The following is a 13182-nucleotide window of genomic DNA, read 5'->3' on the forward strand; positions in this document are numbered from 1 at the left end:
ACACACTTCGTTGAGATCTAAGTTAATCATAGTTGAAGTCAGTGTATTACAATAAACTTTTCTTATATTTGGATCCCTAAAAATCATAGACCCTGGGTATTTATAGAGAAGAAATAGCACCAAATTTAGAGAGCTTATTTGAATCCCAGCTCTGATGCTCACTAGGTAATTGTAGCAGATGTAAAATGAGGCTGATAATACCTGATCCTGGAGGTAATGATAATAGCCAGAGTTAATATAGTAGTTTAAGGATATTATAGAACACTATCTCATTTGACTCTCATAACTCCAGGAAATAATGCTATTATTTCCATAATACAAATGAGGAAACTGGGGAAGATAGAAATTAGGTGACTCGCCTAGGTGGATAACCAAGTCAGTAAGTGTCTGAAGTTACATTTGAACTCAGGTTTTCCTGTCCAAATCCAGCATTCTCTTTATTCATTTAGCAATCTCAGGAGGAGGAAGAAGCAGAATTGGATCAAATAATAGAAAGAAGACTTGTAAAGGGGTTGAGGGACCAATCTGTAAGGTATCTACATCTTTAACAAAGATGTAGAAAAAAAATCTCAGATTTTAATATTTTTTAAAAGATAAGCAAGAAAATATCAACTACTACTGACCTATATGCCCACCCTCCTATCTATACAAAATCTTTATAAGAATCATCGACACATGAATCAAGGGCATCCTTGGTGAGGGATATTCGGAAGGAACAAGTAGACTTACCCAGCACAGGAAGAAAGGATTCAGAGAGATGGGCAATCGATCCTCCTGAAGCACAGGGCCAACCATGTCACTCTCCCTCTTTGCCCCCCCCCTTCCCCCCATTCAGTTCAATAAACTGTCATTCCCTATTACCTCCAGGATCAAACAGGAAATCTTGTTTGACTTTCAAAGCCCTTTATAACCTGGCTCCTTTCCCCCTTTCTTACACCTCATTCTACTCCATATACTGGCCTTGCTAGTGTTTCTCAGACAAGACATTCCATCCATCTACTAATTGACATTTTCACCCAGAACTATCTCCAGTCTGAATCTTATCTCCTCCTCAGTCTTCTTCAAATATGGCTAAAGTCCTACTTTCTGCAAAAAGTCTTTCCCAATCCTCCTCAATCTCAGGGCCTTCCCTCTGAGATTATCTCTAATTTATTTTGCTTACACATAGCTAATTTGCAGGTTATCTCTGGTCAGTAGACAGTGATTTCCTTGGAGGCAGGGGTTGATTTTTGTGGTTATTGTGGATGCTCTGTCTTCCTTTATATACCAGTGCCTATATATCACAAGCACTTAATAAATGCTTATTGACCAATAGGGGGAATATATATGTATTGATGGCTACTGAAATAAGCAGAATCATGAGATTATGAGAATCATGAGTTATACACAACTGCAACTGAATTAAAAGATAATGATCTTAAAAGTAAGCTGAACTCTCAGAAATGGAAAAACCTATGAAAATGCCAGAGATCATGAAAAACATGTTTCCTTCCTCTTGGCTTAAGGTGTGCTCAGAATGCTTTGCTTCCTTTTTTGTTGTTGTTGTAAAGAGAGGGTGCAAAATGACTGGCATAAATATAAGTATCAATAAAACTTGTTAAGAGTTACATACATTCAAAAGAACTTTTGCTGCTGAAATTCAAAAGTGAGAATGCTCAAGAGTGCACGGGATGTGGAAGGCAGGGACGGTTTAATCAAGAACATGGGAAAAGATGAGGAACAGCATGAACCAAGTCCCGAGTGCCCCACTCATGGGACAACAAATTCATTTGTTTATGTTATTGCATGTTACAGAACTTCACAGAATAAACTGGCTGCCCTAACTAATGTTACAGACAGCATATGTAAATAGCTTATGATAAAAGGGTTTTTTTTTTTAATCGAAGGAATCATCAGATGTATTATTCCATAGAAACTTTAAAGGAATATGAACTTAGCATTTTTCAAAAGATAAATTCATCTCTAAGATGGGAGAGAGCTCCAGATGTCATCTTTCTGCAAGTCTGTGCTACAAGTACAACTTGCTTAAATGACCTTGGACAAGAGACTCAGAACACTTTAAATACAGATCCCCAAATGGAAGCAATTCCCTACTTATTTGGAAAATCATATAAAAAGGTAGTGTTGTTGTTCAGTCATGTCTGACTCTGTGACCCCCTTAGCAAAGATACTGGAGGGCTTTGCCATTACAGCTGGGATGAGGCAAAGAGGATGAAGTAACTTGCCTGGGGTCACACAGGTAGGAAGGTCAGAGGCCGCATTTGAACTCATACCTTTCTGACTTCCACCCACTGCACCACTTCAATGTCCAGCAAAGCTCTGAAGCCCTCAGCTCTACCACCAACTTCCTAAATGATAATCTATTAAATGCTAAATTTCTCCGAGCACATTAGTTATAGATGGCTGAAGTGAATGAAATTTTCCCAAGTTTCTGAATATTAGACTAGAAGTCAGGAGTTTTGAATTCTAAGGCTGGATCATCTATTAATTGCATAATCTTGTAGGACTTAACCCCTACTAACTTCTCTAGGTTTCTTTTCTCCTATTCATTCATTCCAAATGACTACCTCCCACCCTGATACCCAATTTTACAAGAAAACAAAAACAATCTTGTCTTGAGTTTCTCCAATTCAATTTCTTCCAATTCTATTTAAGTTTCCCACATTTTGATAAGTAACAATTTATACTACTACCTTAAATTCCCCTTAAATTAAAAAAAAAAATTCTGAAGGAAGTGAAATGACCTAACTGATTGGGAAAAAAAAATCCTACGAGTAACATTTTTTTTAAGTCTTAAGAGTTTCAGAATTCTCAAATACTCATTCGATTTTTTATATCGGTGTACTTGATTAATTTGAAACTAAAGGAAAAAAAGTAATACCATCACATGTATGTATTTGGTTTGATTCCACTATTTTGAAATATCTTCATGTGCTCCAAGGAAACACATGTCCTTATATTTTACTTCGAGTCCTCACCTACTAAACAAATATTGCTCTCTAAATCCTACCTCCTTTATTTGAGCAGATGCCATCACAAGACCAAGCCATGCCCCAAATCAAAACAAAGTTAAAGCCAAATTGACTATAAAGTCAAATATCACCAGTTAAATCATATGATATTTAAAGCAACAATTAAGCTGTACTTGAAAAATATGCTAAGTCTTTAACATCTAATTCAACTATGGAGTCAGTCAATAAACTTATAGTAAACACCTACTAAATGACCCAAGGGAGAGGATGGGGAAATCACAAAATAAAGCAAAAACCAGTTGACTGGATTAAAAAAAAAAAAAAAAAAAAGGCAACATTTTCTTTCAATTATCACAATACAACGCTCACATTACTACTAAGGCATCTATTTAATAATGATGTACTGAAAGAAATTAAAATCTTTTTTTCCTTGTTCTAGCAAGAAACAATTGAAAACTGTTTTTTAGAAACTTGCAAAGCTACTCAAGGCAACAGACACTTACTATCTTAAGACTGTCCTGTTATAAATAAGGTGAATCTTGAAACAAGGAAAGAAGGAAGAAGGAAATTCAAGAAAAAGGCACAGAAACAGGAAAGAAGAAGGGAAAGTGGGAGGAAGGAGGGAGGGAGGAAATGAAGGAGGAAGTCAATTTGAGTCAGATAAAAGATAAGTTTCCAAAAACTGAAGGAGAACAACAACAACAACAAAATGTTGCTAGTGGTCTAAAACCAAGTTAGGTTTGTTGTTGTTTAGAACAATTCTTCGGGACCCCATTTGGGGTTTCTTGGCAACCACACTGGAGTGGTTTGCCATTTACTTCTCCAGCTCATTTTGCAGATGAGGAAACTGAGACAAACAGTTAAAAAGTATCTTTAGCCCAATTTTAATCCAAGAAGATGAATCTTCCTGCCTCCAGTTCCACAGTCTATCCACTATCCAGTCTATTCACCTGGATGTACCAAGTTTAGTTTAAGTGAGTTTAAATGAGGAGAAAATATTATTCCTCTCTTCCTCTGGTGAGTTTTGGGTTTGGCTTCATCCAGTCTGGAAAAAGACCAAATGTAAGATAAAAACTTATCAGTTCAACAGTTTGCTCATTTTTTGCCTTAAAGCAAATCAGAAATGAAATGAGTAATACAGCTACTATCGTGGAAAGAACATTTGTCCTGGATTCCTGGGTCAGACCCCATCTCGAGGCTGACAATCTACATGTTCTCAGGCTAGTTCGATCACCATCCTCATCTGGACATCATGAGATTCTCATGGACCATCAAAGTCAATAACAATAAATTCACTTAAACTAAAGATCAAAAGGATACAATTACTAATTACTACCTCTTCCAGCTCTGTATCTTGGATCCTCATTAATTTAGTTTTGAATTCTTTTAGTAAATCAGAAATTGTATTTTTTTTTTCACTTCCCCTTTCTGAATGTGCACCTGTACTATTCCAAGGTGACAGAATGGAAAAAAAAAATATTATAGGCATTCATTCAACTTGTAAATAGTATAACCAAAGCCTAAAGTCACAGACTTTAACCTAATGTGGTCAATCACCTATTTATGGCAGTGTTGCTTTAGAAAATTATTTCACCCACCACTATACTTTCAAAAAGCCAATGATTATAAGGGAAAGAGACTGTCCTCTATATTTTTCAGATACTGTATTAATATTCAATCAACAAGCAAATTTATTAAGTACCTCCTAGGTTCAAGGTACTAGGGATACAAAGGGAACAGTTCCTGTCCTCAAGGAGCTTACATTATACTAGTGAGAAATAACATTGTATACAAAAAATATAAAATAGACACAAAGTAAATAGAAAGCATTGCAGGGGAAATCAAGAAAGGCCTCTTTATCCAAAATGGCCCTGGAGCTTAACCTTAAAGGGAGCCAGGGATTTCAGGAAACTGAGGCAAGAGGGGAGTGAATTATAGAATGTTGACTAGCCTGTGCCAAGGTGTGAAGTGGGACAGGCTGTCCAGTAAGAGAAGCAGCAGCAGCAGCAGCAGGCTGGTTCAGCTGCAACACGAAGCGGATGTGTGAGGGTGAGAGACTAGTCTGGAAACACAGGTGGGTGCTGACTGGAGGGTGGGTTGGAGGCCAAAGAGACTGGAAGCAGAGAGAACAATTAGAACAAGGGTCAATGATAGCTCAGATACCAATGATTATGGTAGAATGGAAAGAAGGAGAGAGATGAAAGGGATCCCAGGTAGAAGAACAAGTGACGGCTGCTAACTGACTGAGATCGTGGGTGGGGAAGAGTGGGAAGATCAGGATGACTCAAAGTGAGGACCTGAGTGTCCAGAAGGACAGGGATGCTCTCACTAGGGAAAGTGACCTGTCTGGATTCCATTTTGTTCATGCTGAGTTTGAAATACCCACAGGACATCCGCTAGGCAGGGCAGGTAGTGAGGCAGATCTAAGGAAACTATACAAGGCAGGGATGATAGAACTGAAAATCATCAACGCAGAAATGATCACTGGACCTTTGGCAGCTGATGAGGCCCCCAAGAGAAAAGTTGTAGAAAAAGACAAGGACCCTAAAAAAAGCAATAAGGGACATCCAGGGATAACAACCCGGCAAAGACAACTGGCCAGAGAGATAGAGAATGGTGCCATAAAAAACTAGGGAGAAGGACAAATTTAGGAGGATGAGGTAGTTAGTGATATCAAATATCACAGAGATGTCAAGGAGGAGAATCAAAACAAAGTCATCAAATTAAGCAATTAAAAGAGAACTAGTTGTAACCTTGGACAGAACAATTGTAATTGAAGGATAGAGTTGGAAGGCAACCTGGAATGAGAGCTGTGAGAAGTGGGTTCATGAAAGGAGAGGAAAAATCATATTATGTCTGAGAAAACTGAATGTTGGAGGGGATGTGGAGAAACTGGGACACTAATATATTGCTGGTAGAGTTGTGAACTGATCCAACCATTCTGGAGAGTAGTATGGAACCATGTTCAAAAGGGCTATCAAAATGCGCATTGATCCAGCAGTGTCTCTACTGAGCTTGTATCCCAAAGAGATATTAGAGAAAGAAAAGGGACCCACATGTGCAAAAATGTTTGTGGTGGCCCTTCTTGTAGTGGCAAGAAACTGGAAACTGAGTGTTTGCCCAACAGTTGAAGAACGGCTGAGTAAGTTATGAATGGTATGGAATATTATTGTAAGAAACAACCAACCATGTCAAAGAGACCTGGAGAGACTTACATGAACTGATGCTAAGTGAAATTAGCAGAACCAGGAAATCATTGTACACGTCAAGAAGAAGATTATACAAAGATCAATTCTGGTTGTTTTTTTTTTTGTTTTTGTTTTTGTTTTTGTTTTTTGCTGAGGCAATTGGAGCTAAGTGACTTGCCCAGGGTCACACAGCCAGGAAGTGTTAAGTGTCTGAGACTAGATTTGAACTCAAGTCCTCCTGACTTTAGGCATGGCTCTATACACTGCACCACCTAGCTGCCCCAAAGATCAATTCTGATAGACATGGCTCTCTTCAGCAATGAGATGATTCTGGCCAGTTCCAATGATCTTGTGATGAAGAGAGCCATCTACACCCAGAGAGAGGACTTGAATTTTGTTTTCTTTCTTATTTTTTCCCCTTTTTGATCTGATTTTTCTTGTGCAGCAAGATAATTGTATAAATATGTATTCATATATTGGATTTAATATATATACTTTTTTAACATGTTTAAGATATATTGGATTACTTGCCATCTAGGGAAGGGACTGGGAGGAAAGGGAGGGAAATATCTGGAACCCAAGGTTTTGCAAGGATCAATGTTGAAAAATTATCTATGCATATGTTTTGAAAATAATTTTGTAATTAAGTTTGAGGAAATTGAATCAGGAAGATACAATCATACACACTTACTGTGCAAATCAAGAAAAAGAATCTAATTCCTAGGCCCAGATCCCCAACAAGACTTCCCAACATTAGTCACACAAACAGAAAAGCTTTTTCAGCACTCTTCATTTGTATTTTGGTCAAAAATGACTTTGACCATTTGATAAAATTATGTAGATCAGATTATTTCTGTGGACTCCATGCCCTTTTATCCTGATACCTCACTTTCCCAGAAGAGTTCAAATCTTTAACTGTTCCTCTCCCCACCTGCTAAACATCATCTTTTTCCTTGAAAAATAAATCTTCCAGTTCCTAACCCTCAGCCACTATGCAAAAACTCTGATTTCAGTAGTATTCGGGTACTTAGAAACCCTCAGCTCTACCATTAACTTCCTAGTCTCTTAAATGCTAAATTTCTCCTTGGGTATACCAACATGAGGTAGCTGAAATGAATGGATTTTCCTCATGCTGGCCTACAAGTCAAAAGATCTGAGATCTAATACTGGATCATCTACTAATTGTATAATCTAGAACCACTTTAACCTCCACTAACTTTGAGTTTCTTCTTCTCCAGAAGATCTGAGTTCAAATTCTTTGTTTTACCCTTGCTGGCTGTGGGACTAGTCACTTCACCTACTTAAGTCTCCTCACCCATAAGATGGGGATTCTATGACTTAGTTAGTCAACCTACCTCTCCTACCTTACAGGCACTTTACATACCATAAAGCTTTATGTAGCTATGAGTTATTATTCTATTCTATAAATTACTAAACAACTATGTTCACCTTTAGACCCACTGCTCCATATAGATATTATTGTAAAAAACTACAGTAACAAAGTTTACATGTCCAGGACTCAGTTTGATTTTTTTTAACCATACAAAACTTTTTCATAAAGTGCTTTCCACCCACAGGATTCTTACATTTTCATCCCATGCTCTCCACACCTTTACATAAAAAAGCTGGACAAAGCCTTCAAAAGACCAGTCTGCCACAACAAACTCAAAATCAGATTCACTTTTCAGTCAAAACTGAACATGGTGAAGAATCAAACAAAGCTGTCTAAAGCCCAATATTTATGCTTTGCATAGATTTTGGATTTCCTTTTAAGTTGATGATATTTCCTCCTATAAGGAGTAAGCTCTAGGGGCAGGTAGAACTTGCTTTTGTTTGTCTTTATATACCCATCACCTTAGTAAAGGTGTCTGAAAAATGCTTGTTTGACTGACTGAAAAATAGGAGGGAGGTAGAAGAGCTGAAAGCTCTTCCCTACTTTAAATTCAAAATTCTGAAATTGTCTCTTAGGAACAAAAGTATATCTCATAATTCTGCCACAGCGAAAATAAACTTTAAAAAGCAATTAAATTCAGTGACCAAAACTTAACATACAGTATTAACTTTTTCGAAACAAATAAAACATTGAAAATTCTATTAAAGAAAAAATTTGAAAACAGCTAGGAATTATCACGATGACTTAAGAGTAGCAAAAGAAAATACATAAAAGAATTTTAGTACCTATTTACTTGTCTATAATTTTACAAATATTTCTCAGCTGTCGCTGAGGTTAATTTGCTTGGTTAACTCAAATCTGTTTCCTTAACTCCTCCTCCTCCTTGATACAAACAGGATATGGGCTGTTATAGTGGAACTAATACTTTCATGAACACATTATACAGCAACATATTACAAAAATAAAAAGTTGTTTGGACTCTACAGGAATAAAAAGAAAGTGGCATCAAACTAAAACTCGCCTATTTTATAGTAATTTGTCTGATTTATTTTAGTTGAGTACTTTTGAAATTTATTTTTAAATAATCTTTTCAACACATGTCTGATTCATGGAAGAGTTGCAAAAGAATAATAGCAAATATCTTTTCAAGAAGAGCTAATTATGAAGTTAATGTTGAAGCTTGCTTCAGCAGAGTACTAAGAAACAATTTCACCAAAGATAATCTACTTTAAACTGGTCTTCATCTAAAAGTCCATTAAATGGTTCCCTACATAGAGTTTAGGAGCAGCCAGTCAATAAGCATTTAAGCACCTATAACAGGCCAGGCATTGTGCACTGTGCATACAAAAGAAATAAAGAATCTTTGCCCTTGAGGAGTTTATAGCATAGTGGAGGAGACCACAAGCAACTAAATATACACAAACTTTATCAGCATAAACAGGAAATAATTAACAGAGAAAAGGAACTAGAATTAAGAGGAATTGAGATATTAAAGAAATTGGAGAGATTAACAAATTAATGATTAATTTTATTTATGAATATTTTCTATTCTATAAACTGTTTTTATATATTGTTAACAATTAGAATTAATAATAAATCAAAGAAATGAATAAAATTTAAGGTGGTGGTATTATAATAATTTGAAAACAATGTTAGTTTTTTTGTTTCTTAATCTTAGAGTATTAGAGTTGGTTTAATTTCTCCAGTAAATCTTACTTGTTAAATAACACAGTATTTCTCTATGGGTTGTTGTGAAGATCAGTTATCTGTAAAATACTTTGAAGTAATCATGGGTATGGTATATTTAGAACAAGCTTTCCTTTATTTGATCTTTACAACAACAGTGCAAGAGAGAGGACATTATCTCCATCTGAATTTACAGAACTGAATCAGTTTTCATTTGTCTGACTTAAACAGCTGGTTGTAGTTAGTAAACCAGAATTAGTCATTTTACATAGCTGAGTGTTCATCCCAGTTTTCTAGCTCAAGTACTGCGTGACAGATGCAATTCAGGATGAAATTAACTGACTCAATTCAAAGCAGAATCCTGAGAGGTTATTGGATGACTTCCATTCCATAGCAGTGCTCTGTAATTGTTAAGATGTAGGAAGCTAAGAAACTAGACTCATTTTTGATCCTTGATTCAGAACCACCTTACAAAGTTTATACAGGGAGAGAGGGGATGGGGGAAAGGCAGCCATATTCAAAGAACATTTTGTAGCATATCTTTTAAAAGTTCCTGCTGAAAAATCTCAAAGAGGCAACAGCAACAGCACCTTCGAATTCAAACATCTAAATATAGTTTCTGTCTGTGTGTGTTTGTGTTTTAAAGTTGACTTTGACAAGAAGAAAACAATGGATGGGAGAAAGTGAGATTTATTTTCTCCAGCTCTTTTCTCCCATTTCAATGACTGAAAACGCTAAGCCCTCTCCACCTGGCTCACTGCAGCTCCTCCTGAGGTCTTAAGCACTGTGGGAAATGATTATTAAATGTGTTCAGGAAAATAACTGCATGTGGCAGATTAGCATCGCCCCAAAACTCTGCCTACCCATAACTTCTAGGGAAGCTTTGTTCTTTCAACACCCTCTCCCTCCCCTTTCTGTTTCTTGGTCAGGGTCTAGACTCTCATTTGGAAAAGAATGGTACCGAGTCCTAAGCGGGGAATTGGTCGCTAAGGCACTTTTCAACTCCAAAAGACTGATTTGATTCTATGAAATCGGAAGTGGTGGGAAGACAGACATAGTGAAAGCTCTAACAGCCCCTCAGCCAAAACAAACTTGGGCCCCCAGGTGAATCCGACGTGCAGTTCTGGAGTGGGGGAGGGGTGGCCGGGCCCAGGGCAGAAACCGATCAACCGTCTGGGTCTGGACCGCAGGGGGCTGCTCTCGGGTTTCCTCCCACGGCCTTCCTGTGAAAGGCACTTCGCTCTAGCAATCAGCGAGCCTTCACAAGCCTCCATCCAGCTTTAATCTTTTATTGTTCCCTTTCTGAGCCTGACAGTCTTGCCTCAGAGCTATCGTAGGGAAGAAACATGCAGCTTCCATGTGTATGGAATTGAAAGAGGGTTTCCAAATCGGTTCCCTCTACTCTTTTCCTGTGCCTTTCCAGATGGGGCAAGTCCGTACATGTGCCCTGCAGGGGAAGCCGGACCCCACCAGGAGTCAGGAGGACCCAGACCCGACCAGGAGTCAGGAGGACCCGGGTCTATGCCCTTAAGGAGCTGCGTGCTACTGGACCATCCCTTTCCCTGCTCTGGGGCCCGATCTTCTTCTACCAATATAAGACAATTGCAAGAAATGCTCTCTAAGGTCTCTTCCGGGATAAACATTTCGGGGCTCTCGGGCCCCAGTTAACACTCTCTCCTTCCGGACTTTACTTTGCGTCAACTTATCTGCGAACATTTCGCGCTTCCCGGGAGAATTCTTGGCGGGCAGGGACCGCTTCCTTTCTGTCCAGGTAGCTCCAGCACCTCTGCACGTGGCAGACGGTAATGCACAAGTGCGGGCTAAGCCCCTGGACTGATCTCGGACCTTCTCAGCCCGGGCCCCCCTACAAAGTGGGGGTGGCCCACCCGGGGCCTCCAGGCTGCCAGGGTGGAAAAGCCGCGTCACCTTTAAGGGCTCCCAGTCCCCACAGTTCTCTTACCGCCCACTATCTGATGGAAAGAAATGAAAGAAAGTTGATTCTGAACGGTCTGTATCCAAATCTAGATGCTACCACTGTGATTTGGCGCAAGTCTTGCTGCGAACTCTAGCCCTCGGTTTACCCCTCGATGATCTGTCAAAGTGTATTCCTGGAACAAGGAACGACAGGTTTGGTGCAGAGGAAGCGGAGTTTAGATCGGGGGAGAGCAGTGCAAGCCCCTCGTTCTGCGGGCGAGAAAGCGGAGGCCCGGGAGGGGGAGGGACACAGCGCCAGACCTGCCTGCAGAGCCCGTGCTTTCCTCTCCACCGCAGTGCTCCGATCCTGCTTTGCCCTTCGGAACCTGACACAGGGGCGCCCGGGGCCTCAGTTTCCCTCTGTGTACGGGGCGGCGGGGCGCGAGGGAAAGAGCAAGGGGAGGTTCAGCGTTCGCACTCACGCACCTGCTGCTCGGCCGCAATTCGGGCTCGTCGTCCAGGTCCGGCTCCCGTGGCTCCTGCTCGCCCGTGGCCGCCGGAAGCGACTCGGCGTCTTCCACCGTCACCTCGGCGGCCGCCAGCGAGGGCACGGCGGCGGCGGCGGCGGCCGAAGTCGGGGCGGCTGAGGCGCCCAGGCCGAAGGCCGTGCCGTCCTCCTCCACTGTGGGCCCCGGGGACTCCGGACTGCGCTCCGGATCCGGGGCTGCGGCCGCCGTCCCCGCCGCCAGCCCGAGCAGCAGCAGAGCCAGAGCGAGCGGGCCCCGGCGCGTCGCGCGCTCCATCAGCGGCGTCCCGCCCGCGCGGACATGGAGACTCCGCCGCCGTAACGAACCTCTTCCCGCTCCTCCAGACAAGCCCCGCGCCGGGCAGAGAGCTCTGGGCGGCCGGGCAGAGAGCTCTCGGCGGCCGGGCAGAGAGCTCTGGGCGGCCGGGCAGAGAACACTCGGCGGCCGTGCCGACACCCAGACTGCTTTGACAGTCAGCTCGGTTCCCCGGGCCACGTCTAAGGGCCGCCTCCTCGACAGCCCCACCAGCCGCTGGGACCGCTCACTGGGTAGTCTCCCCATGCATGTTGGCCCTCCCCATGAGATGAGTCCCTCTATTAGTCGGAATAGCTGCCATTCAGTGTCCTGGGGCAGAGACTCGGGGGTAGGGCGTGCTTTCTCTGGTTGTCAACACAGCGCGTGCCAATCAAATCGTACTTGGAGCTCCCGAAGCCCCTCACTCTTCCGGGTGTGACTGACCAATGGAAGAGACGTCTCCCCACATTTTCTCTACTTGATTGGTGTTACCGTTCGAGCTCGCGGAAATCGATCTGAGACAGGACTGGTCAGAAGCCAGATGATCACCTCCCCTCAGGTGTGGGGAGCCGCAAGAATACGGAAGCATGATTGGTTCAAAGTAACGCCACTCTGAGGAACGGCGATGCCTCCTTTCTGATCGGCTGGAAGCAGCCCTTCATACGTGGCTGATTCTGACTGTAAAGGGGTGGGGCAGTGTCCATGACGCAATCGGGCAGTTCCCAAGTAAAAAGAGAAAAGTGGGAGGCGGAGTCCAAGGTGAGGGCGGAGCCAACCTTAAAGGAATCTCAGCTCGAAAAAAAATCTGGAGTTCCTCTTCGTGCCTGATTAAAATCTCAAGCACTGGAAGCTGCCCAGCCCAGTGACTCAGTAGTAGGGAAAGCAGTTAGGACATGTGACCTTGCTTACAACCTCTCTGAATCTATTTCCTGGACTGTTAAGTGGGTATGATTGCCTCAAGGTGACTGTAGGGGAAATGCTGTGTAAACTTTAAAGGGACATGGAAAGGACCATTCATTCATTTAACAAGTCCTTTTCCGGTCATCTGACACCATCTAATTACATTATCGTTTATTCCCTATCTTCTCTACAAGAACGTGATAATACCGATAACTAGAGTTTATATATATATATATATATATGTGTGTGTGTGTGTTATATATATATGTGTTTGTGTAGATGTAAACTTGTGTATATGTGCATATTTA

The 13182-nt window shown here is 41.4% G+C and overlaps 1 protein-coding gene across 2 annotated transcripts in view; it reads right to left on the minus strand.

Moving 5' to 3' along the window:
- The window catches only part of EIF2AK3 (eukaryotic translation initiation factor 2 alpha kinase 3), a 96804-nt gene that overhangs the window by 57549 nt on the left and 26073 nt on the right, over positions 1-13182 (minus strand). Inside the window, exon 1 of one of the 2 annotated variants that reach the window (XM_023495259.2) lies at positions 11640-12572. The exons of the other annotated variant lie outside the window; for it this stretch is intronic. Within the exon in view, the coding sequence (XP_023351027.2) occupies positions 11640-12241 (602 nt within the window). The 5' untranslated portion in view covers positions 12242-12572. Of the gene's footprint in view, positions 1-11639; positions 12573-13182 lie in introns of those variants that run through there. 2 annotated transcript variants of the gene reach the window in all.

The sequence above is a fragment of the Sarcophilus harrisii genome, chromosome 2 (assembly GCF_902635505.1).
Source record: "Sarcophilus harrisii chromosome 2, mSarHar1.11, whole genome shotgun sequence".
Taxonomy (NCBI): Eukaryota; Metazoa; Chordata; class Mammalia; order Dasyuromorphia; family Dasyuridae; genus Sarcophilus; species Sarcophilus harrisii.